Here is a 20,682-nt window from a genome sequence, read left to right as displayed (position 1 = left end):
ATTGTTTATCTGAAATTCAAATTTAACAAAATGTCCTCTATTTTATCTGGCAACTCTGAAACTAATGTAAGAACAATTATTTTAATTACCTCAAAACAAGAAAAATAATTAACCCAAGTGAAGGGAAATATGCAAGTGGATGTATTAATACTTTAACATAATTGACATTAAGAGCATCTGGGCTCTAAATACAGACTTTGAATTAAAATAATAATTATGATTAAGTTCGAGTCTTCTTTGGGTCCCAGGGAACAAGCATTCCTGGGCTGTGCAAGACAGGACACTCTCCTCCCCCTAGTTTCCCAGGCCTCAGGCTTCTGCAAACATGGAGGCCACTCCTGGAAGAAAGGCCTGCAGCCAGGCGGGCCTCTCTAGTCAGTCACCCCCCAGTACACACCTCCAGCTGCTTCCTTTGACTGGTCTGGCCACAGATCAACCAGAGTAGGCAGAGGATGCAAGACCCCTGGGACTTTGACCATTTTCAGGGTCTCAAAAGTACATTTTCTTCCCTGAAATGGCTGTTAAGTGGGGTCTGTTGCCGCAGCCAAGCCCCAACCCCCTAAATCCCCAGCCCCACCAGGCTTTAATTTGCATATGGCCTCCTCAGGCTCCAAAGGCCAGTTTAGTATCGTCCTCCACCCATTCATTCTGGGTTTTGCATTTCAGGATTTGGTAAGCAAATGTACCTGAGGCCTGTGAGCAGCTGGGGCTTCATTGCTGGGCCTGGCGGGGCCTGGAGGTTGTCTGCTCTCTGGGGAGGAGGGGGGCAATTCTTTTCTGGACAGGCTGGAAAAATTGAGGCTGACTTTGTCTTCCTCATGAAACATTTCCACTGAGGTGTGAACAGCAGACAGAGAGCCCTCATTTGTGTTGGCTGCAGGGGAGGGACATCTGGCCTCCTTCTTCCTCTACAGCCACCCAGGACTCCAGGGCAGCCTGTCTCAACACCACAGCACCACAGAATCCCGGGGGAGCTCTAAAGCTCTCAATGCCTGGGCTGCCTGACCAACTTCAGCCAGCGATTCCAGTGACCAGCTCAGGCCAAGCCGTTAGTACACTGTAAGAATTAAAAACCAAACAACAGAACTTGGGCTCCTGACACCACAGGAAAGAGGGAGTGTGTCGTTGGCTCAGTCCTGCTGGACCTCCAAGAGTTTTGCCCTTGGACAGGATCCTGGGGAGACTAGAAATGATCTGGCTCATCTCAAAGAGGCAAGCTTAGGCCAAGGTTGAGAGGAAGGTCCATGAGCGCCAATCAGTGCTGGCATCCATCAGTCTGTCCAGAGTAGGGTAGTGGAAGGGTTGAAAGGATCGCAGGAAGCTGAGATGCTCACCCTGGAAGGGAAACAGATCTTGTGCACCATCGGGACTGACAATAGGTGTTGCCCCTGGTCCTCCAAAAGGCCCAGAGTCAGGGGAGTGTGCCGGACAGCAGTGAGAAGCAGGCTTGGCCTCAGGGTCCTCAGGTTCTCTCCCATTCCAGCTCCAATTCTCTCTCTCGGCTCATAGCTTCCTAGGAAATCCCCCATCTAGGACTTCCCTAACCCTAGTTCCACCGAGGATCACCCTTACAGGTTCATACACCTTGGGCAGCCCTGAGCAAGTAGCCAGGCCTTTTATAGCCAATGCATGGAAATTGGAAATCTCAAGCTACACCAAAAGCCAGTTAGGGAGTTCATTTCATTACACAAAGGTCTTTTGCAAGCTTGCAAATGTAATCTCCAGTGGGAGGTGATAAAAGGGTGTTTGAAACATCATTCAAAGTATGAAAGTTCAACTGATACTTTTTTTTTTAGGAAGGGGATAGGGCTGAAGTGGTCTCCGGATGACTGAGTACAGTTGTGCAGATTTTACACTATACAATGGTACCGTGCCATATAAAAGGGGTAGGCGATTCGTAGACTTATGCATGTCTGTGCATGTTCTTTGTAGTTTTCTAGCAGTTGTCAGTCAAGTGTCTTGCTGTACAAAGTGAGTATATTATGACAATTTTCCAGCGGCTGGTAGTCATGTTCTCCAGGAAGGGGTGCTATTTTCTTAGTACACAAGGTACTGCCTAGGCTAGTGTTGACCTTGACTGTGACCAGGAAGGGAAAGGTGGGAGAATAAAAGGAGCTGGATCAATGAGACCCAGGAGTCACCACAGCATCCCAGAACAGGATAGGCAGTATCTGCCTTCCAAGGTCATCCTAAGGAATTCCACACTTCAGGGCAGCATTCCTGGATCCGGCTGGGATGAGGTCTGTAGGTGACCCAAACTGTCTCAGAAGTGGAGAGCAGAGGGAAGTTGAGTGGGCAGGGAGCAGACCTGGATAGGAGAAGCCGAGGAAGAACAGGTGAAAAGAAGGGAGACAAAAGAGAGAATCAGAAGACCTCACTTCCAAGACTTGCCTCCACCTCCTGTGTGACTTGGGGCAAGTTACTTGCCCTCTCTAGGAAATTGGAGGAAGACACTTGCCGAGCCCAGAGAAATGCTGGGATGTGGACTTGTACATTCTTGGATAATTTTCAAATCTCCATAATTTTCAAATCTATCATTCTGTTGCTTAGACCCTGCAATGACTCCGCAGCACCACACGGGAAGTCCAGCCTCATTAGCTGGTCATCCAAGCCAGCCTGACCTACCTTCCACCACATCTCCAAGTTCACTTCCAGGCCTTTCTGCTACCTCCATCCTTGCAACTGCAGTTAACTGCTTGCAGAGACTATTTCCTTGTTCTGGGCCATCCCGTGTGCTTGGAATACCCTCCCACACGCTTATCCTCAGTCTGACTAACTTCTGCTCATCTTCCACACCTCCACCAGGTTCCCTGAGATTCCCCGAGCTAACAGAGTGAATTAGCTGCCTCTCCTCTGTGCTTCTATTCCATAGTAATCCAGTGGTTCTCAAACTCCAGCGTGCGTCAGTCATCTGGTGGACTATGTGAAATACACACTGCTGGGCCCCAGCCCCATTTCTGATTCAGTAGGTGCAGGCTGAGCCCAAGAATCTGCATTCCTAAAAGCTCCTAGGCGGAACCATGCATTCAGACACCCTCTCTCTGCTCCTTTCTCTTGGTGCCCCAGTCCTACACACTGCCCCGGGACCCTCCCAAATGTCCCACACAGGCCTGGGCACTGGTCATAAGGTCCTGACATGTCTTTGTTACCCAGAATTACACAGGATGCTTCCACATTCAGCTTCTCAGTTAAGTCCCAAATAACCATGGGTTGAAGGCAGGGTGGATGTTACAGAGAGAAATCGAAACTCCCACTAAGTAAAGTAACTTGCCAGAATAGAGAAACCAGTGCTAACCCCTGCGACTTCTGACTCCCACCCCAGTGCTCCCACCACCCTCATAGGCTGTATCACTAAAGTTGGAACATCAAGACACTGGTGACAGACAACCTGAATTCGGATCCTGGCTCTGCCACCTATCAACTGTGTAACTTTGGGCATGTTACTTAACCTCTCTGTGCCATGGTGCTGGGCACATAAGTACTATGTAAGTTGTAGCTATGTTATTACACTCACATTGGAATGGGGGAAATTCCATAGAAACTCAAAGAAAAGGATCTCTTCTGGTGGAAACTTGGGGCATCTCACAGACTTGGTAGGAATTAGGAGGATTTGGGGGCAGGATAGGGTCCCCCTTCTCCATTTGTAGCCTGTAGGCAGCCTCTCAATTTCTCAGTCTGTCTCTTCACTTTGAGGCCAGTGACACAGTCCAGAGTTGGATGACGACTGAACTCTTACTGGAGGAGAGCCAAGGCTAGCAGAGGACAGCTAGGCTGATGCATACGCCCACCCAAGCTCCAGGAGAAGAGCAAGTCTGGCATCACTGCCGGTCCTAGAATGAAAGGGGCCCGGATTAGACTTAACCCAGCCTGCAGCCTAAATAGAGCTATCTCAGCCAACACATAGGCCCATGAAAGAGAAACACAAATGTTTGTCCTTGTAAGCCACTGAGATTTGGGGGGTTGTTTGTTATGCAGTGTTATCACAGCAGCAACAACTGACTAATACAATTTGCATCAGAGTATGAATTTCAACCTCTGATTAAAAAACAACACTGATTAGTGTATGGGACATCTACACTTTAGCTTTTGTTCTAGCCTCTCTCTGCTTGTCAGCAGGGATATCAGCTGGGGACTGGAAGTCTGCACAGGACTAGCCATGGATGTGACAGTGGTTGTAATTTGGGAGGAAATGAGCAGGTTTCTCCTCTTCCTGAATCACTCCCCCCTTCTCTATCCCTAACATTTTTGAGCTTCTCTTTTCTACCCCTTACCCCAGCCTTTGGAATTGCTTAAGACCATCAATTGGTAAATTGCCACCTCCAGGCAGGTTCATCATCTGTTCTGGAAAGGAACAAAGCAGACAATCACCTGCCTGGTGTATGAGGTGTGACCCAATGACAACGGTGCTTCCCACAGTATGTGAATGTTGTCTTGTTTGTTTTTATCACAGCCTGCTTCTTCATAAAGCACCTTCATTCCCAGAAGATTTGTTAACCAAAGTGGTTCTTGCTGAATTGCACTGTTCCTGCTTCTCTGCTGCAGTGGGAAGAGAGCTGGCCCTGGAATCAAGGAACTGGAGCCTGGGCTTGGCTTCCAGATAGTGCTCCTAGCCCCAGGAAGGCTCCCCACACCCACCGCAGATCCATGGCTTCCCAAGGCCCAACGTGACCATGAGCTCCTAGAGACAGAGATAAGGACACTCAAAGGTCAGGGAAGTGTTGGGGCTGGAGATCAAGAATAAGTGAGAAGAAGACCAGGCTGGGATTGTTGATCCCATGAACCCAGGGACCTCAAGCTGCTGTCCTGCACCCTCCCTTACCTACCTGTCATCCAGAAAGAGCATGTGGTTTGTTCCACTTCCTGCAGCAGCTCTGAGAATCTCCTCTACCATACTGCTTCCCACCACTCACCAAGTGCATTGCTTAGACTTTGAGATGAGCCTTTGGCCACCGGGTGAGCCTCTGACCCTTCTCTGTCTGATAAATCCATGTGCCCACCCAGGGACCCCACTTGGGACAAGAACAACCAGGAAGGATGTTGCTCAGAATGATTAGAGGTTTTTCTGACCAACAAAGACTTGAAGCGAATTATATAGCAGTGTGGGTCTGTTCCATTCAGAGAATACTATGTTGCCCAGCCCAGACTCCAACTCCTGGGCTCAAGCAATCCTCCTCCCTCAGCCTCCCGAATAGCTGAGACTACCGGCACATGCCAACAGGCCTGGCCAATTCAGAGAATACTTTGATAACCCAATGAAACAACTGTAAATAATACCCATCTTGGTTTGAATCTGAGGCTGTCATTTTGAATTTGCGAGTCTGTTTGTATACATGCGTGGGCCTTTACTTAAAATATGATGACTCAGTGAAAAAATTAAAACTTGGTTTAGGTGGGGCTCAAAGTTCATCAGATTCTTAGGTTTTAGTCTTATCTTTGATCTAAAGTTAGACTAGGAGTAAACTGTTGAAACTTGGGGATAGAGTTTTAATTCATTTTTTATTTTGCCAGAGTCCAGGAGAGTGTTTGGCACTTAGTAGGTGCTCAATAAGTGTTGACTGACTAAGTCAGAGACAGCGTAATATAGTCAAAAAGCTCTAAGAAGCAGGCCTACATTGACTAGGGCCCTTAACTGTATGCTGGCAACAGTTGAGTGTCACGTAGGCACTCACTTGTCTAGTTTTGTTTTGTTTTGTTTTTTCGAGATGGGGTTTCGCTCTTGTTGCCCAGGCTGGAGTGCAATGGTGCAGTCTTGGTGCACTGCAACCTCTGCCTCCTGGGTTCAAGCGATTCTCTTGCCTCAGCCTCCGGAGTAGCTGAGATTACAGGTGCACACCATCATGCCTGGTTAATTTTGGTATTTTTAGTAGAGACGGAGTTTCACCATGTTGGTCAGGCTGTTCTTGAACTCTTGACCTCAGGTGTTCCACCTACCTCAGCCTCCCAAAGTGCTGGGATTATAGGCATGAGCCACCATGCCTGGCCTGTCTAGTTTCTTTTTTTTTTTTTTTTTTTTTTTTTTGAGACAGAGTCTCGCTCTGTTGCCCAGGCTGGAGTACAGTGGTGCGATCTCAGCTCACTGCAAGCTCTGTCTCTCAGGTTCATGCCATTCTCCTGCCTCAGCCTCCCGAGTAGCTGGGACTACAGGCGCCCACCACCACGCCTGGCTAATTTTTTGTATTTTTAGTAGAGACGGGGTTTTACCATGTTAGCCAGGATGGTCTCGATCTCCTGACCTCGTGATCCACCCGCCTCGGCCTCCCAAAGTGCTGGGATTACAGACATGAGCCACCGCGCCCGGCCTAGTTTTGTTTTTAAGTAGTATCTCTTCAGAAGCAGAGAGGTAGCCAGTTAACCTCTGGGAATTATGTAAACATAACACCTACTTATTGTGAGCTATTACACATTCTGCATTCTATGAAGCAATTTACATCATTGATCACATTTAACTCTCACAACTTTATGAAGTGGTATCATCCCCATTTTACAGGAAATGGAGGCTCAGGGAGAGCAAGTGTCCCAACCATGATCCCTGAGTGGAGTTGTGGCAGAGCAGGAATTTTATGTCGGATGTGTCTGTTCCAAAGCCCAATCTCCCACAGCACCCCCTACTCCCTTACACTCTCCTCTATTCCTCGGCATCTCTCTGAACACAGTTCCCAAAGCTGCTCCTCTCCGTGGGATTTAAGGAACATTAGTCATGCTCGCTGCACTTTGCCGCTTGGTTTTTTGGATCCCAGATGTCTTGGGAAGCCTTTTCTGGTGCCACTTGTCTTTTGCTTGTTCTTCTTGAAGACCTTATTCACCCAGTTTGAGTCTTCAGCAGGGCTCTCCCTAGGCAAAGAGATTAAGTAGATGGTTCATTATGGGCCTGGCCTGGGCCCTCCAACATGGTGGCCTGCTCAGCTCCGCAGGTGGACACACCCGCGCTGTGGTTCTCAACCCTGGCTGAGGATTGGATTTCCCAGCAAACTTTTTTTAAAATATAATCAATGAATATTTATCTAAGTAACATCATGCCCATGAGTCAAATGAAACTCAGACTTTTATAGAGTTATATGTAAATGTAAAAAAGTTTAAATTATGTGAACAAAATGCATAACTTATGCCTAAGCTCAAAATTGTTAAATTTATACAAACTCTTTCAAAAAGTTTTATGGTTAAAATTATACTTAATGGGGGAAGCAGGTAAATTTTAATATGCTTAATATGAGAGAGAGTGCAAACATTAAAAGCAAGAATGCCTCAGGCTCTGCTCTCTCAATACCTGCAGCTGTGGTCACGGAGAAACCCAGCTACTGCCAGAGTGGTCCCAAGGCAGGGAGGGATGGAGGGATGAGAGGGGGGCTGGGGTTGTGTGGAGAAATACCCTTGACCCAACTTCTGATCTCCTGCGGTGCCTCCCCCACCACCAGTACAAACGGCATTCAGCCAGCAAGGGAGCCTAGGTAATGTGGTAACTTCCTCAGGGAAGTTTTTAAAAAAGCGGATCCCCAGGTCCTCTCATAGTTATTGCAAAGATATAATGGAGTGTATGTTATGCAACCCAGACACTTGATGTGCATAATAAAAAAGATTTTCTGGGGACAGTCTACAGTCTAGGACTATCAGGTCATTATCATGCTAATAGAAAATAGTTCGGAGTAAGGAAGGACTTTGATAGAGACCCTTAATTCATTTCATGCAGGAGCGACCTAAGGCTGGGAGGTAGGATGCCTGCAGGCCCTCTTGGAACTGTGGCATCACCAGAGAGTAAAATATGAGAGCAGGGGATGCACATTCTTTTTTTTTTTTTTTTCAAACGGAGTCTCGCTCTGTCGCCCAGGCTGGAGTGCAGTGGCGCAATCTCGGCTCCCTGCAAGCTCGGATGCACATTCTTGCACTGCACTCAGAGAAGGAGCATCCCCAGTGTGCAGGAGAAGAGAATGACATCATCAACACGGACAGGCTACTTCCCCACACACTGCCCTAACTGAACAAGAGAAGGCGGCTTTGTGAGATGTAAAGGGGTGGACCTGTAATTACACAATCACACACACCAGAAAAGGATCCCAGAGTTCCTGGGGCAGCTAAGGTGGTGGAAGATATCGCTTAGCCAGGCTCGCTTCTCCCGCCCAAAGGAAAGAGCGTGCTCCACGAAGGAGTAACTTACATTACGTAAGGCTTGCTGATGGTTTCCTTCACATGAACCAGAGGCACAGCGCTTTTTGGATTTGAAGAGACAAGAGGAGCTACAGCTAAAAGTAAAAATATAGGAAACCGGAGTGAGATGGGGAGGGGGGATATGGAGTCATTTTTGAAATAGCAATAGTCAGTAAATGAGAATGTTTAAAAACAGCAAAGAACTCTCTTGTCCTCAGATTCTCATCTTTATAACCAAAGTCATGTTGTGGGACTTGACTGAGATGCAGGCCTGCGACATCTGTGGAGCGGCTGACTCAGACCCTTGGTAGAACATTAGAAACAACTCCCAGGGGCAGGCCCGGTGGCTCACACCTGTAATCCCGGCGCTTTGGGAGGCCAAGGCGGGCAGATCACTTGAGGCCAGGAATTTGAGACCAGTCTGGCCAACATGGTGAAACCCTGTCTCTACTAAAAATACAAAAATTTAGCTGGGAGTGATAGTGCATGCCTGTGATCTCAGCTACTCGGGAGGCTGATGTCAGAGAATCACCTGAGCCCCAAAAGTTGAGGGTTCAGTGAGCCAGGAGTGAGATACCGTCCCCCCACCACCAAAAAAAAAAAAAAAGAAAGAAAAAGAAGGAAAAGAAAAGAAATAGCTCCCTCACAGAAAGCAGCGTGTTAGGGAAGGTTTTCAGGAAAATCCCCTGGAGGGGCCTGGACTTCCCATCACAGGCTTCATGTAATGCTTTTTGCTTGTCTCTTAGAACAGAGTATTAATAGTTTCACAGCCATTGCTCTTAAGTAAGCTCTTTGCATGTTTTTAATGAGTATGGGGGTACATAATATATGAAGGTTAATATGTAATTATGTATTATATATAAATAAAAGTAATATAAAGTGTATGTGGGTTCCTCTGAAGTTATTTTGTTAGAGACTTGTTGTATGTCCCTAACTCTCCCAAATCTATTCACAATGAGGCTTGTCCTTTTGTTTTTGGATTTTCCTAGGGCTTTTAACAATTTTCCTGTTCCCCAATGCCACCAATGGCCATCATTAAATGACTGATACCACTAAACTCTAGGGCAGGGGTGTCCAATCTTTTGGCTTCCCTGGGCCACACTGGAAGAAGAATCATCTTGGGCCCCACATAAAATACACTAACAGTAATGATAGCTGATGAGCTAAAAATAAAAAATAAAAAATAATCTCACAATATTTTAAGAAAGTTTATGAATTTTTTGTAGACTGGTATATTCAGAGCCATCCGGGCCACGGGTTGGATAAACCTGCTCTAGGGGGTCTCAGCTCTGCCTAACTCTCATAGATGGCCTAGGATGTCACCGTTGAGGCTCAGCTGTAAGCTATAACATGGTTTCTCAATCTCAGTACATGCTATTGACACTAAGGGTCAGAGAGCGCTTTGCGCAGAGGCTGTTCTGTGCATTACAGGATTATTTTTCAGTGTCCCCAGCCTGTAACCACTAGGTGACAACCAAAATGTCTGCAGACATTGCTAAATGTCTCCTGGAGACAAAATCACTCCCAGTGGAGGATCACTAGACTATATATGCCCTCTATCCACCCCCAATATGAGTGAGGAATGCTGACTTGGGGCCCAGGATTGCTCAGGTACCCGAAGATGGCCGCCTTCATGCACAGGTGTGATTAATGTAAAACAGATGTTTTGCATTTAACAGGAAATAAGAGAGCAGGTAAAACACTGTGCCCAATTTTCTGACTCTTTTTTTTTCCTTAGACGGAGTCTCACTCTGTCGCCCAGGCTGGAGTGCGGTGGCACGATCTCTACTCACTGCAACCTCCGCCCCCCAGGTTCAAGTGATCCTCCTGCTTCAGCGTCTTGAGTAGCTGGGACTGCAGGTGCCTGCCACCATGCCCAGCTAATTTTTTGTATTTTTAGTAGAGATGGGGTTTCACCACGTTGGCTAGGCTGGCCTCGAACTCCTGACTGAAAGTGATTTGCCTGCCTCTGCCTCTCAAAGGCATGAGCCACAGCCTAATTTTCTTAATGGTGTTTTGTTTTTGTCTCATTAAAAGAGTCAAAGTAAATGTGTTCCAAAGAAAGGGCATCTCTGCCAAGTTGGGGCTAATTCCCAGACGAGGAGACATTGTCGATCTGTGACGTTTACTATAATAGCTCTGGAAGTTTGACTGAGGACCATGAGCACCCTACAATCTGGCTTCAGTCCTTCATTTGGGTCTCTGTCCCTCTGTCTCCACCCAGACCATCCATGGTGGCCACACACAAGTCCTCTCCTTCCTAAAGTACCTTGAAAGTACCCTGCACATTCCTGTGCTGCACCTGAGCGTCTTAAATAAACAAAATCAGAAATGGTCTTTCTACTCCAACCCATCCAATCCCACAAACCACGATGTTCAAAATCCTGCCCATTTAAGCTCACCTGTCACCTCCAAGAAGCTTTTCATACTGCCTCAGAGAGAAGTGGTCTTATTCTCTACGAATACCCTCCAACACTGTGTTTTTATTAGTTATATAGTACTTAATACTTCTGATTTTTTTTTTTTTGAAATGGAGTTTCACTCTTGTTGCCTAGGTTGGAGTGCAATGGCACAATCTTGGCTCCCTGCAACCTCCACCTCCTGGGTTCAAGCGATTATCCTGCCTCAGCCTCCCAAGTAGCTGGGATTACAGGCATGCACCACCATGTTTGGTTGATTTTTTTGTATTTAGTAGAGATGGGGTTTCACCATGTTGGTCAGGCTGGTCTTGAACTCCTGACCTCAGGTGATCCACCCGCTTCGGCCTCCCAAAGTGCTGGGATTACAGGTGTGAGTGACCACACCCAGCCCCTGATTGTATTTTTGAGGTTAGTATCCGTGTTATCTCCTCTGCTGAAAGGGAGATTTCCTGAGTAAGGAATTGAGAACATTTTATCTTTGCAGGCCCTATAGTGGTGCTTCTGAAACTGTCTGTAGTAGTAAGGAAACAGTTTTTAAAAAATTTCTGGCCGGGAGCGGTGGCTCACGCCTGTAATCCCAGCATTTTGGGAGGCCAAGGCGGGCGGATCACAAGTTCAGGAGACTGAGACCATCCTGGCTAACATGGTGAAACCTTGTCTTTACTAAAAATACAAAAAATTAGCCAGGCATGGTGGCGGGCATCTGTAATCCCAGCTACTCGGGAGGCTGAGGCAGAAGAATGGCATGAACCCGGGAGGCGGAGCTGGCAGTGAGCCGAGATCACGCCACTGCACTCCAGCCTGGGCGACAGAGCGAGATTCCATCTCAAAAAAAAAAAAAATTTCTTTGTAGTCTATAACAAACTAGTAATTTTGTGAAATACAATGCAAATTAATTAGTAAAAAATGGTCAAGCTCCGGGATGTTGTGGCAATACCTTAGTGCTATGAACGTTTCTAAATGATTACTCTTAATTTCTGCACACACTCCGTGGTGGGCTAGTAACACACAGTTGAGGGCTGGATTGGTCTGCGGACCACTCTTTGAGTAGCACTGCCCAGCACAGCAGGTTTCACAGTAAAAATCTACTGGCCCAGCGGTCTCAAATGTGAGCAGGCAAAAAATCACCTGGAGGGCTTGTGAAAAAGACAGCTGGGCCCCACCTCCAAAGCTGGTGATTTAGTAGGTCTGCAGTAGGACCTGAGAATTATAATTTCTAGCAAGTTCCCAGGTGATGCTTTTGCTGCCGGTGGGGGGACCGCACTTTGAGAAGCACTGCACCGAGGGAAATGAACCAATGTCTATTATACTGCCCCCTTGTGGCGGACTGTCCTCATAATGGACAGAGACGCTAAAGCTCACTGCTAACTTCAGCCACGCACCCCTAAAGAAGCAGTTATCAGCTCTGGTGTCCTTGCTCGCTTGCCAAGGGGCTCCAGGCATGAGAAAGTCATAAGAAGCCAGAAGGGTCCATACCTTGGGACTGTTCTTGACCTAGTTCCTCCACAGGTGGCTGAGCAGGGAAGGCTGAAAGAGAACTTACGGGTGGTGTTTGAGGTGCCCCCACAATTGAAGGCCCCAGGGGTGGCCTGGGTGAAGTGGGTGCCTGAGAGTGTGGGGATCTGGCTGGTGATCCAGACGGTTGTACCTGCTGCTGAGGTGACAGAGGTGACAGTCCAGGTGGTGGGGTGGGCAGTGATGAGCCAGGTGTGGAGCTGGGTGGCTTCTGCACAGCTGGGAATGATACAGGTGGCATGCCAGTTGGAGGAAGTGGCGTTGAAGAGGCCAGTGGCTGTGCAGGTGGCAGTTCAAGTGGAGAGACTGGTGCTGAAACAGGTGACTCGCATGTGAATTCAAGTGTCTGCACAGGTTGGGACACAGGCGGACCATGGCCGCCCCTTCCATCCCCTTTGGGAACCCACTCCGTGTGAGGTTGCGTGGCTCCTTCCGGACTGGCCTGCCATGCTCGAAGGCTTGGTTGACTGCGTTCAGGGCACTCATTGCCAAGGGCGAGTTCTATCTGGCAGTACACTTCTACCCGGGGGAATATCACTCTCTTGGAGGGAGAATTAAGATAAACAGCATCTAGGGAGAAACAACAGCATGGGGAGTTACTCAGCCCTGGCAGCAGCATGGCCTTTGCAAAACTGGTTTCTTGAGTTATTTTCCTAAACAGGAACAGTGCTTTTCAAAGGTCTTTCTGTACTTACTTGAATTTATAGTGAGTGAAAACAAACGTGATGGTTCCTGGCACTTACGGTGTAGTGTAGGGGAGCAGGCGTTGCCCACCCAAATCATCTAGAGCTTCAACTGAGGCAAGTGCAGGAAGAGAGGAGTGTGGTACTGTGAGAGAGGGCGGTCATCTGAGGGATTGGCAGTGAGCAGAGATCTGAAGGGCACGTGGCCCAGGATGGTCAGGGCGGGGTGGTGAGGGTGTTTCAGCAGAGGGAACAGCACACAAAAAAGCCACAAAGTTTGAGGACACACCAGGTGGTGGGGGGCCTGAAAGGTCAGTGTGGGGCGGGGGTACTGTGCTGGGGTGGGAGGCTGAGGAGGCAACAGGGGCCAGACCATGTCAGGGCTCTAGGCAGCAGCTAGGATCCTTGGTTTTCATGGCAAGCATTATTGTAGCACGACTTTTAGGCAGGGGAGGTAACCAGCTGAGGCTGGTTCTGAGAAGGTCACTGTGGCTGTAAGACTCATTGAGAAAGGTGAAAGGGTTGCTTGAGCCTGGGAAGCTGAAGCTTCAGTGAGCCATGATTGCGCCACTACGCTCCAGCTTGGGTGACAGAGTGAGACCCTGTCTCAAAAAGGGTGGCGGGGGGGGGCGGCATTTATCTAGGCCACATAACGGCCCTTAAATAAGAAAACAAACAATTCAGTTTTTAAAATGTGTAAAAGAGCCAACTTAAAGGGCTCCCAATGGCCAAAGCTGGAACAATTTGAGGAACAAAATAAAGTAGTATTGAATAATAACCCAAAGTATAACATAACCGTGAGTCCACACGGATATAAACATGTATTACGTAAGTAAGTAAATCAGGGAGAAGAGAGAAATCTCCCCTGCAGAAGAATTCTAAGTAATTTATGTAGATGCTTGACCCTTTAGGAAGTGGAGCATAACTTCTCACTCCTTAAGTATGAGCTGTGCACAGTGACTTTCTTCCAAAAACTGCAGTAAGGATAGACGGAGAAAGAGTACTTCACAATGGAGAAACCTGACGGACGCTACCTCGGCCAGGCGGTCACGGTCAACATCAGCAGGGATACATCATGTTGGCAGCACGTGCCTGTGAGGTAACGTGATGTGAATAGCACCTTACCTCTGTGGTCTCCTCCCCAGAACTCACAACCGCAGCCTAATCATGAGAAGAACATCAGACAAACCCCCAACTGAGGGATGTTCTACAAAATACCTGACTGATAGTCAACTCTGTCAAGGTCATCAAGAATAAGAAAAGTCTCTGTAATCCCAGCACTTTGGGAGGCCGAGGCGGGCAGATCATGAGGTCAGGAGATCGAGACCATCCTAGCTAACACGTGAAATCCTGTCTCTACTAAAAATACAAAAAATTAGCTGGGCGTAGTGGCAGGCACCTGTAGCCCCAGCTACTCGGGAGGCTGAGGCAGGAGAATGGCGTGAAGCCGGGAGGTGGAGCTTACAGTGAGCCAAGATCGCACCACTGCACTCCAGCCTGGGCAACAGAGCAAGACTCTGTCACACACACAGACACACTCACACACACACACACACAGAATAAGAAAAGTCTGAGAAACTGTTATAGGCAAGAGGAAACTGAGGAGATGGGACAACGAAATGTAATGCGATCCCTGGGTGGGGGGTCCTGGAACAGAAAAAGGAATTAGGTAAAAACTAAGAAAATCTGAATAAGCAATGGCTCTTAGTTAATAATGTATCAAGATTGGTTCATGAGTTGTAACAAATGTACTGGACTGAATACCATGTTATATATGTACCATTCTGTAACGTCTAACAGATGTGAGACAAACACCCTGTATTATTTTCACAAGTTGTCCATAAATCTAAAACTACCCTAAAAAAAAAAGCTTATTAAGAGTCTAGGTGAGAAATGTACAAAAGAGTAGAACGAATGCTTCACCAAAGAAGATCTACGGAAGGCAAATAAGCAAATGAAAAGATGCTCAAAGTCATTAGTCATTAGAGGAATGCCGATTAAAACCACAATAAGTTACTGACATGCACCTGTTAGAAGGGCTAAAATGAAAAATTCTGAGCATTAATTAAAAATACCAAAAGTTTTGGAGGAATGGGAATGCTCATCCACTGCTGATGGGAATGAAACATGGTACAACTGCTTTGGAAAACAATTTGGCAGTTTATTAAAAAGTCAAACATATATTCTGGTTATATATCCAAAATAATTGAAATAGGATCTGGAAGAGACATCCATGCGCACTGCAGCGTTATCCACAATAGCCGAAAGATGGAAACAACCCCAGTGTCCTTTGTCAGATGGATGGACAAAGAAAATGTGGAATATATTCAGCTTTAAAAAGGAAGAAAATCGACCAGGCCCGGTGGCTCACGCCTGTAATCCCAGCACTTTGGGAGGCCGAGGCAGGCAGATCACGAGGTCAGGAGATCGAGACCACCCTGGCCAACATGGTGAAACCCTGTCTCTACTAAAAATACAAAAATTAGCTGGGCGTGTTGGCGCATGCCTGTAGTCTCAGGTACTCAGGAGGCTGAGGCAGGAGAATCGTTTGAACCCAGGAGGCAGAGGTTGCAGTGAGCCGAGATCATACCACCGCACTCCAGCCTGGGCAACAGAGCGAGACTCCATCTCAAAAAAGGAAGAAAATCCTGTCACATGCTACAGATACAACATGGATGAACCTTGAGGCCATTATGTTAAGTTAAATAAGCCAGTCACAAAAAGACAAATACCGCATGATTCCATTTATATGAGGTACCTAGTGTAGTCAAAATCATCAGCACAGAAAGTGGGATGGTGGTTGCTGGGGGCTGGAGGAGGAGAAAAGGGGGAGTTGTTGATCAACGTGTGTAAAGGTTCAGTTTTGCGAGATGAAAAAGTTCTAGAGATCTGCTGCACAACAATACGAACATAGTTAACACTACTGAACTGTGTGCTTAAAATTTGTTACCTGTTTTTTTACCACAGTTAAAATATTTGTGTATGTATGTTAAACATGAATGTACCATGCAATCCCGTCATTCCATTTCTAGGTATTTACCCTAGAGAAATGAAAGCATATGTCCACACCAAGACCCATGCATGAGTGTTCATAGCAGCTTTATCCATAATAGCCCAAATCTGGAAATAACCTAAATGTCCATCAACAGGGGAATGGGTAAATGGGCTGTGGTATATGCATACAGTGGTATATTCAACTCTTTTGGTAGATGAGCTGTGGTATATTCATACAGTGGCACGGAACGTAAAAAGGAACAAACTATTTATACATTCAACAACACAGATGAATCTCAGAATAATTATGCAGAGTGAAAGAATTCAGATTTTTTAAAAAGAGTTCACATTGTAGTGAATTAATCTATAATGGCAGAAAGCAGATCGGGGTTGCTTGGGAATGGCGGGGGTGAGGGAAGGTGGGAGGGATCACGAAAGGGCATGAGGAAATTTTGGGGATGACGAATTATTCACTATCTTAATTGTGGTGATGGTTTCACAGGTGTGTGTGTATGTGTGTGTGTACAGAGAAAGAGAGTCACTTACTAAACTGTGAGAGGGAAGAAGGGAGTGGGGGAGGAGAACGGAAGAGAGGTTTGGCCAGGCATGCCTGAATGCCGGATGGATATTTTAGACATGGCATCCTCTGAGCTCCAACCTCACTCAGCACCCACATTCACACATCTGTGTGGGGAATGCGGATTTTCAAGCACGCCAGCATGCGCTGCCCTTCCCTTTGGCAGAAGGCTGCTGCCAGGATGCGCCGAGTGTAGAGAGAGTGGCTTGCCTGGCAGCAAGAATAATTAATTCTCCTCCTTTGGGAGGGAGGAGAAAGAGGCTGTGAGAATGTGAGCTGAGGAGTGGAGGGTGACACCTTTTGGGGTGTAGTTTCCTGCTGGTGGTGACCCCCCACCCAGAAAGCAGCCCAGGGGAGGCTGGGCGGACTCCCATTTTCTGTTCCCAGATGGCAGGTGGGGATAAGAGTGTGGCTCCAGAGACCAACTGCAATTTCTCAGTATGTGTCAGTAGTTCCTCTTCACATCTGATGCAGGGAGAAAAATCCAGTCCCACCAAATCCAAGAGGACTGAGGTGGTGGAGGTGAAATCTGTGCTGAGAAATCCATGCCATACACTGGCAAATTGGAAGAGGAAGCAAAAATAGCTGGTAGTCAGCACGAGACAATTTCTCCGTTAGGAATTGTATCTTTCCTACTTGGAGTGATTCCAGGGCCGTTGAAGAAACCTGCCCCCATCCATGTACTGGCTCAATTTTGGGGGCGGATTCCTGAAGTGCCACCATCAGGTTTCACCCAGCAGTAGGCGGGACTGACTGTGGCTAGGACTCAGCACTTTGACGTTGTCATGAGAGCTACCATTTATTTGAACATTGTGCTAAGGGCTTGTGGCTTCGCTCCTTTAATCTTCAAAATAAAACCATAAGGTTCCATGATTAGGCCCCTTTTACAGATGAGGAAACTGAGACCCCAGGAGATTAATTACCTGCTCAATATCACACAGTTAGTAGGTGTCAGGAGCTAGGATCTAAACCCCCCCTTTTTTTTTTTTATAGATTAGGAAACCAAGCCTTACAGAGGGGAAGCGATTATCCGGAGGTCACACAGCTTGTGGGTGGGCTGGGGGCCTAGAGCTACTTGCCTCCAGAGCCCAGGTTTTCTCCATCCTGCTTTCCTGTCTGCCCAACCTCTCCGCACCCCTTGTTGGGAGAAAGGACCCAGGAGAAAGTAGAGACAGGATAAGGGGAGCTTGGGAAGCAGGAAGGAATTTTGAAAAAGGGAAAAATAAGTGAACACCTCCTAGGAAGAAAATCTCATCCAACCCCTTAATCTCACCCGCAGAGTATTTTTTTTAAAGCTACATACACAAAAAGTTTACCACAGAATTACTCATAATCATGAGCATTTGGAAACTCAAAGGAATGATCAAGCAAATTTTTCTGCACAGCTATGATGGAATATTATACAACTGCCAAAAAAGACAGTCACAAAGACATGTGGCAACAAGGAAAATGCTTCTGATGTAACATTAGGTAAACCCTTTGATCTGGTGATCCCTTTTTCTGAAAATGATTGATTCTAAATATGGCAAAGCTTTTGTTGATTTCTTCCTTTTTTTAGAGACAGGGTCTCACTCTGTTGCCCAGAGTGGAGTGCAGCGGTGCAGTCATGGCTCGCTGCAGCCTTGATCTCAAGTAGCTGGGGCTATAAGCGTGTGCCACCATGCCCAGCTAATTGTTTAATTTCTTGTAGTGCTGGGAATCTCACAATCACCCAGGCTGGTCTCAAATTCCTGGGCTCAAGTGATGCTCCTGCCTTGGCCTCCTAAAGTGCTGAGATTACAGGCATGAGCCACCACACCCAGTCCTGTTCATTTCTTTTAACAAAGATGTTTGCCATGCAGTTAGCACATAAAAGACATGTCATTGGAATTGTTTCTTCTACTCTGATAAAGCACAGAGAATATATAGATGGAGGGACCACCATTCCAAACCTACATAGGGCAAGGGCTCTTCTCTGTGATTTGCTGATCAATAGGTCACTCAAAGTCTTACACAAATATAAACTAATGACATCCAGTTCTACATTAATAATGTGATTTTATTGGAAAGAGAATAAACTGGAAGAGAACGAAATGACATGAAAATGGAATTCTCCAGGAAGATCTGAACTCTGGATTTCCTAAATAGAGTTTTTACATTCATAAACATACATGTACAACTGTCCTAGACACTGTGCCCTTAGTTAACCCCAAAGGCCCCTTTACATGGAGATCCTGCTTTCTGGACCCAGCGGTCTGGGCTGGTCAATGCAGCCTGTTAGGTCCCCACCCCCATTTCCAGCTCTCCCAGGTGAAGGGCGTCTCTGGGTCACAAATTTGAGGGGAATACCCCTCCATTCAGCCCTTCTACTGTTTGAACTTTCCCTACCCTCCAACACTACCCTTGCCTGGGGCCCCACTGGTACTTACTCAGCCGCCTCAAGTACAAAACTGCATCATCGTACCCTCGGTAGTAGTAATCGTGCAGGATCTGGGGGCGGGGGCACCAGGAGAATAACCAAGGCTGCAGGAAGGAAGGGAGCCACAGTTCCCCCGACCCAGGGCAGCTACTCCTATTGCTCTTGAACTTTATTTGACGGGCTTTTCAAAATGTACCCATCCAGTGTCCCATCCCTCACTATCTGCTAAGAACTGAGGAGAAATTCCTGATCACACGCCCCAGCGATGCTGCGTTCATGAGTTACACCATTCATGGTGGATCCTCAGCCTCCCCTGGGTGGGAAAGTGTGGAGTGCTCATGGCAGTACCACAGGAGGTGCCTCGGGGCCATATGAAGAGCAAAGTTTGGAGCCTGAGTTCAGGTCTCTGGGCTGCCCCTTATTGGCTGTGTTGCTGTCACCTCTCACAGCCTCAATTTCTTCATCTATAAAATGGGGACAGTTATAATATTGATCACAGAGGATGCTAGAGGATTACATGAGATATTGCCCATAAAGCCTTTTCTGTAAAGGGCCAGATAGTAAATACTTATTTTGGGCTTTGCTGGCCACATGCAGTCTCTGCCTAACGTTCTTTTTCTTTTTCTTCTTTTTTTTTCCCCCATAACTCTCTAAAAATGGAAAAAGCTTTCTTAGCTCACAGGCTGTACAAAAACAAGCCATAGGCTAGATTTGGCCCGTGGGCTGCAGTTTGCCGACCTTTGATTTTGTACATGAACTGTCTGAATGGAAGGGTTCAGTTAATATTTCTATCAGCACTTCTGACATCATCTCGCTTTACAGGGGAGAATATTGAAGCTGGGAGAGCTTAAGGCACTTGTTCAAGGTCACATAGCTAGTTAGCAGCAAGGCCAGGATGCAGGTCTAGGAGGAAGTTTAAGGGATCATTTGAGTGGGGGAGACTCAGATGGAACTTGAGTGGGCCCCAGTGACTCTCTAACCCCACCCCTAGTCTCTGGTACCTTCCCCCACTCCCCAGACCCCTCCTGCCTCTCACCACCAGGTCCGGGGGGAACAATGCGTGGGTCATCCTGGCGATGTTCTCCAGGGAGAACTGGAAGGAGCAGTTGAACATGCGAAAGTCGTGGAAGATGGCCGGGCAGTCCCGGGGACAGATGTCCTGCTGCCCACTGAAGGTGGAGATGGTGATAGCATCGGTCCAGAAGGCACAGGGCTGCATGCCCGTGAAGCCCCCGTCGATGTACCTCTGTGGGGGCAGAGTGAGAAATGCCCACCTGGGACCAGAGTTCTCAGCCCCACTCGGAGTACATCGAAACGGCCCGTAGAACATGGCACCAGCTTCAAGGGCCCATCAAGGAAGGTCCAGAAGACCCTTCAGGATAAGGCTGGAGACGGAGGTCCTGGTGGGTGTGTGGTGTGCCCTGGTCACTTAGTGAGTCCGCACTGGCCTCTGGACTCCCAGCCCGGTGCTCTGTCCTGCAGTGATCCTCCCTCCACCATCTTAGTGGCTCTGAGACTGGGGCTCCCAGGGCTCTGTGTGCAGGGGACCCATATTCTGGGTAAAGCAGGAGATGTGCTCCTCTGCCACAGCCCCACCACCTGTTCATCCACAAGCCCCTTCCTTTCTGGGGCTTCTGTTTTCTCACCTATGAATGAAGGATGACAAATACTGAGGCTCTAACTCTCAGGGCTGGCTGACATGCAATACGGGCTCCATCTACTACCTGAATCCTAGTCTCTGGCCCTGACTTTCTCTGCATATAAAATGAGGAGGGGGCATGAGCTAGACCATCACCACTCAGAGTGTCGCCCACCCACCAGCAGCATGGGCAGCACCTGAGGCTGGTTAGGGGCGCAGACCCTCAGGCCCTGCCACAGACTGCCTGGATCAGAACTTGCATAATTTTACGAGACCCCAAGTGATTCACGGGCACATTAAAGTCTGTAAGGCCCTGG

General features: G+C 47.5%; 1 protein-coding gene across 1 annotated transcript in view; it reads right to left on the bottom strand.

The window, feature by feature from the left end:
- Positions 1–118: 118 nt before the first annotated feature.
- PNPLA1 (patatin like phospholipase domain containing 1) overlaps positions 119–20,682 on the bottom strand; it is a 43,856-nt gene continuing 23,292 nt past the window's right edge. Inside the window, exons 4-9 of the mRNA XM_032140733.1 lie at positions 19,763–19,972; positions 18,737–18,797; positions 12,036–12,644; positions 8,150–8,234; positions 6,706–6,831; positions 119–2,308 (exon numbers count right to left, since the gene is read on the bottom strand). Of these exons, the coding sequence (XP_031996624.1) occupies positions 2,185–2,308; positions 6,706–6,831; positions 8,150–8,234; positions 12,036–12,644; positions 18,737–18,797; positions 19,763–19,972 (1,215 nt within the window). The 3' untranslated portion in view covers positions 119–2,184. The remainder of the gene's footprint in view (positions 2,309–6,705; positions 6,832–8,149; positions 8,235–12,035; positions 12,645–18,736; positions 18,798–19,762; positions 19,973–20,682) is intronic.

The sequence above is a fragment of the Hylobates moloch genome, unplaced genomic scaffold (assembly GCF_009828535.3).
Source record: "Hylobates moloch isolate HMO894 unplaced genomic scaffold, HMol_V3 SCAFFOLD_20, whole genome shotgun sequence".
NCBI classification, from domain to species: Eukaryota; Metazoa; Chordata; class Mammalia; order Primates; family Hylobatidae; genus Hylobates; species Hylobates moloch.
The sequence above is the reverse complement of the archived record's forward strand: the minus strand, read 5'-3'. Positions and strand labels throughout refer to the sequence as shown.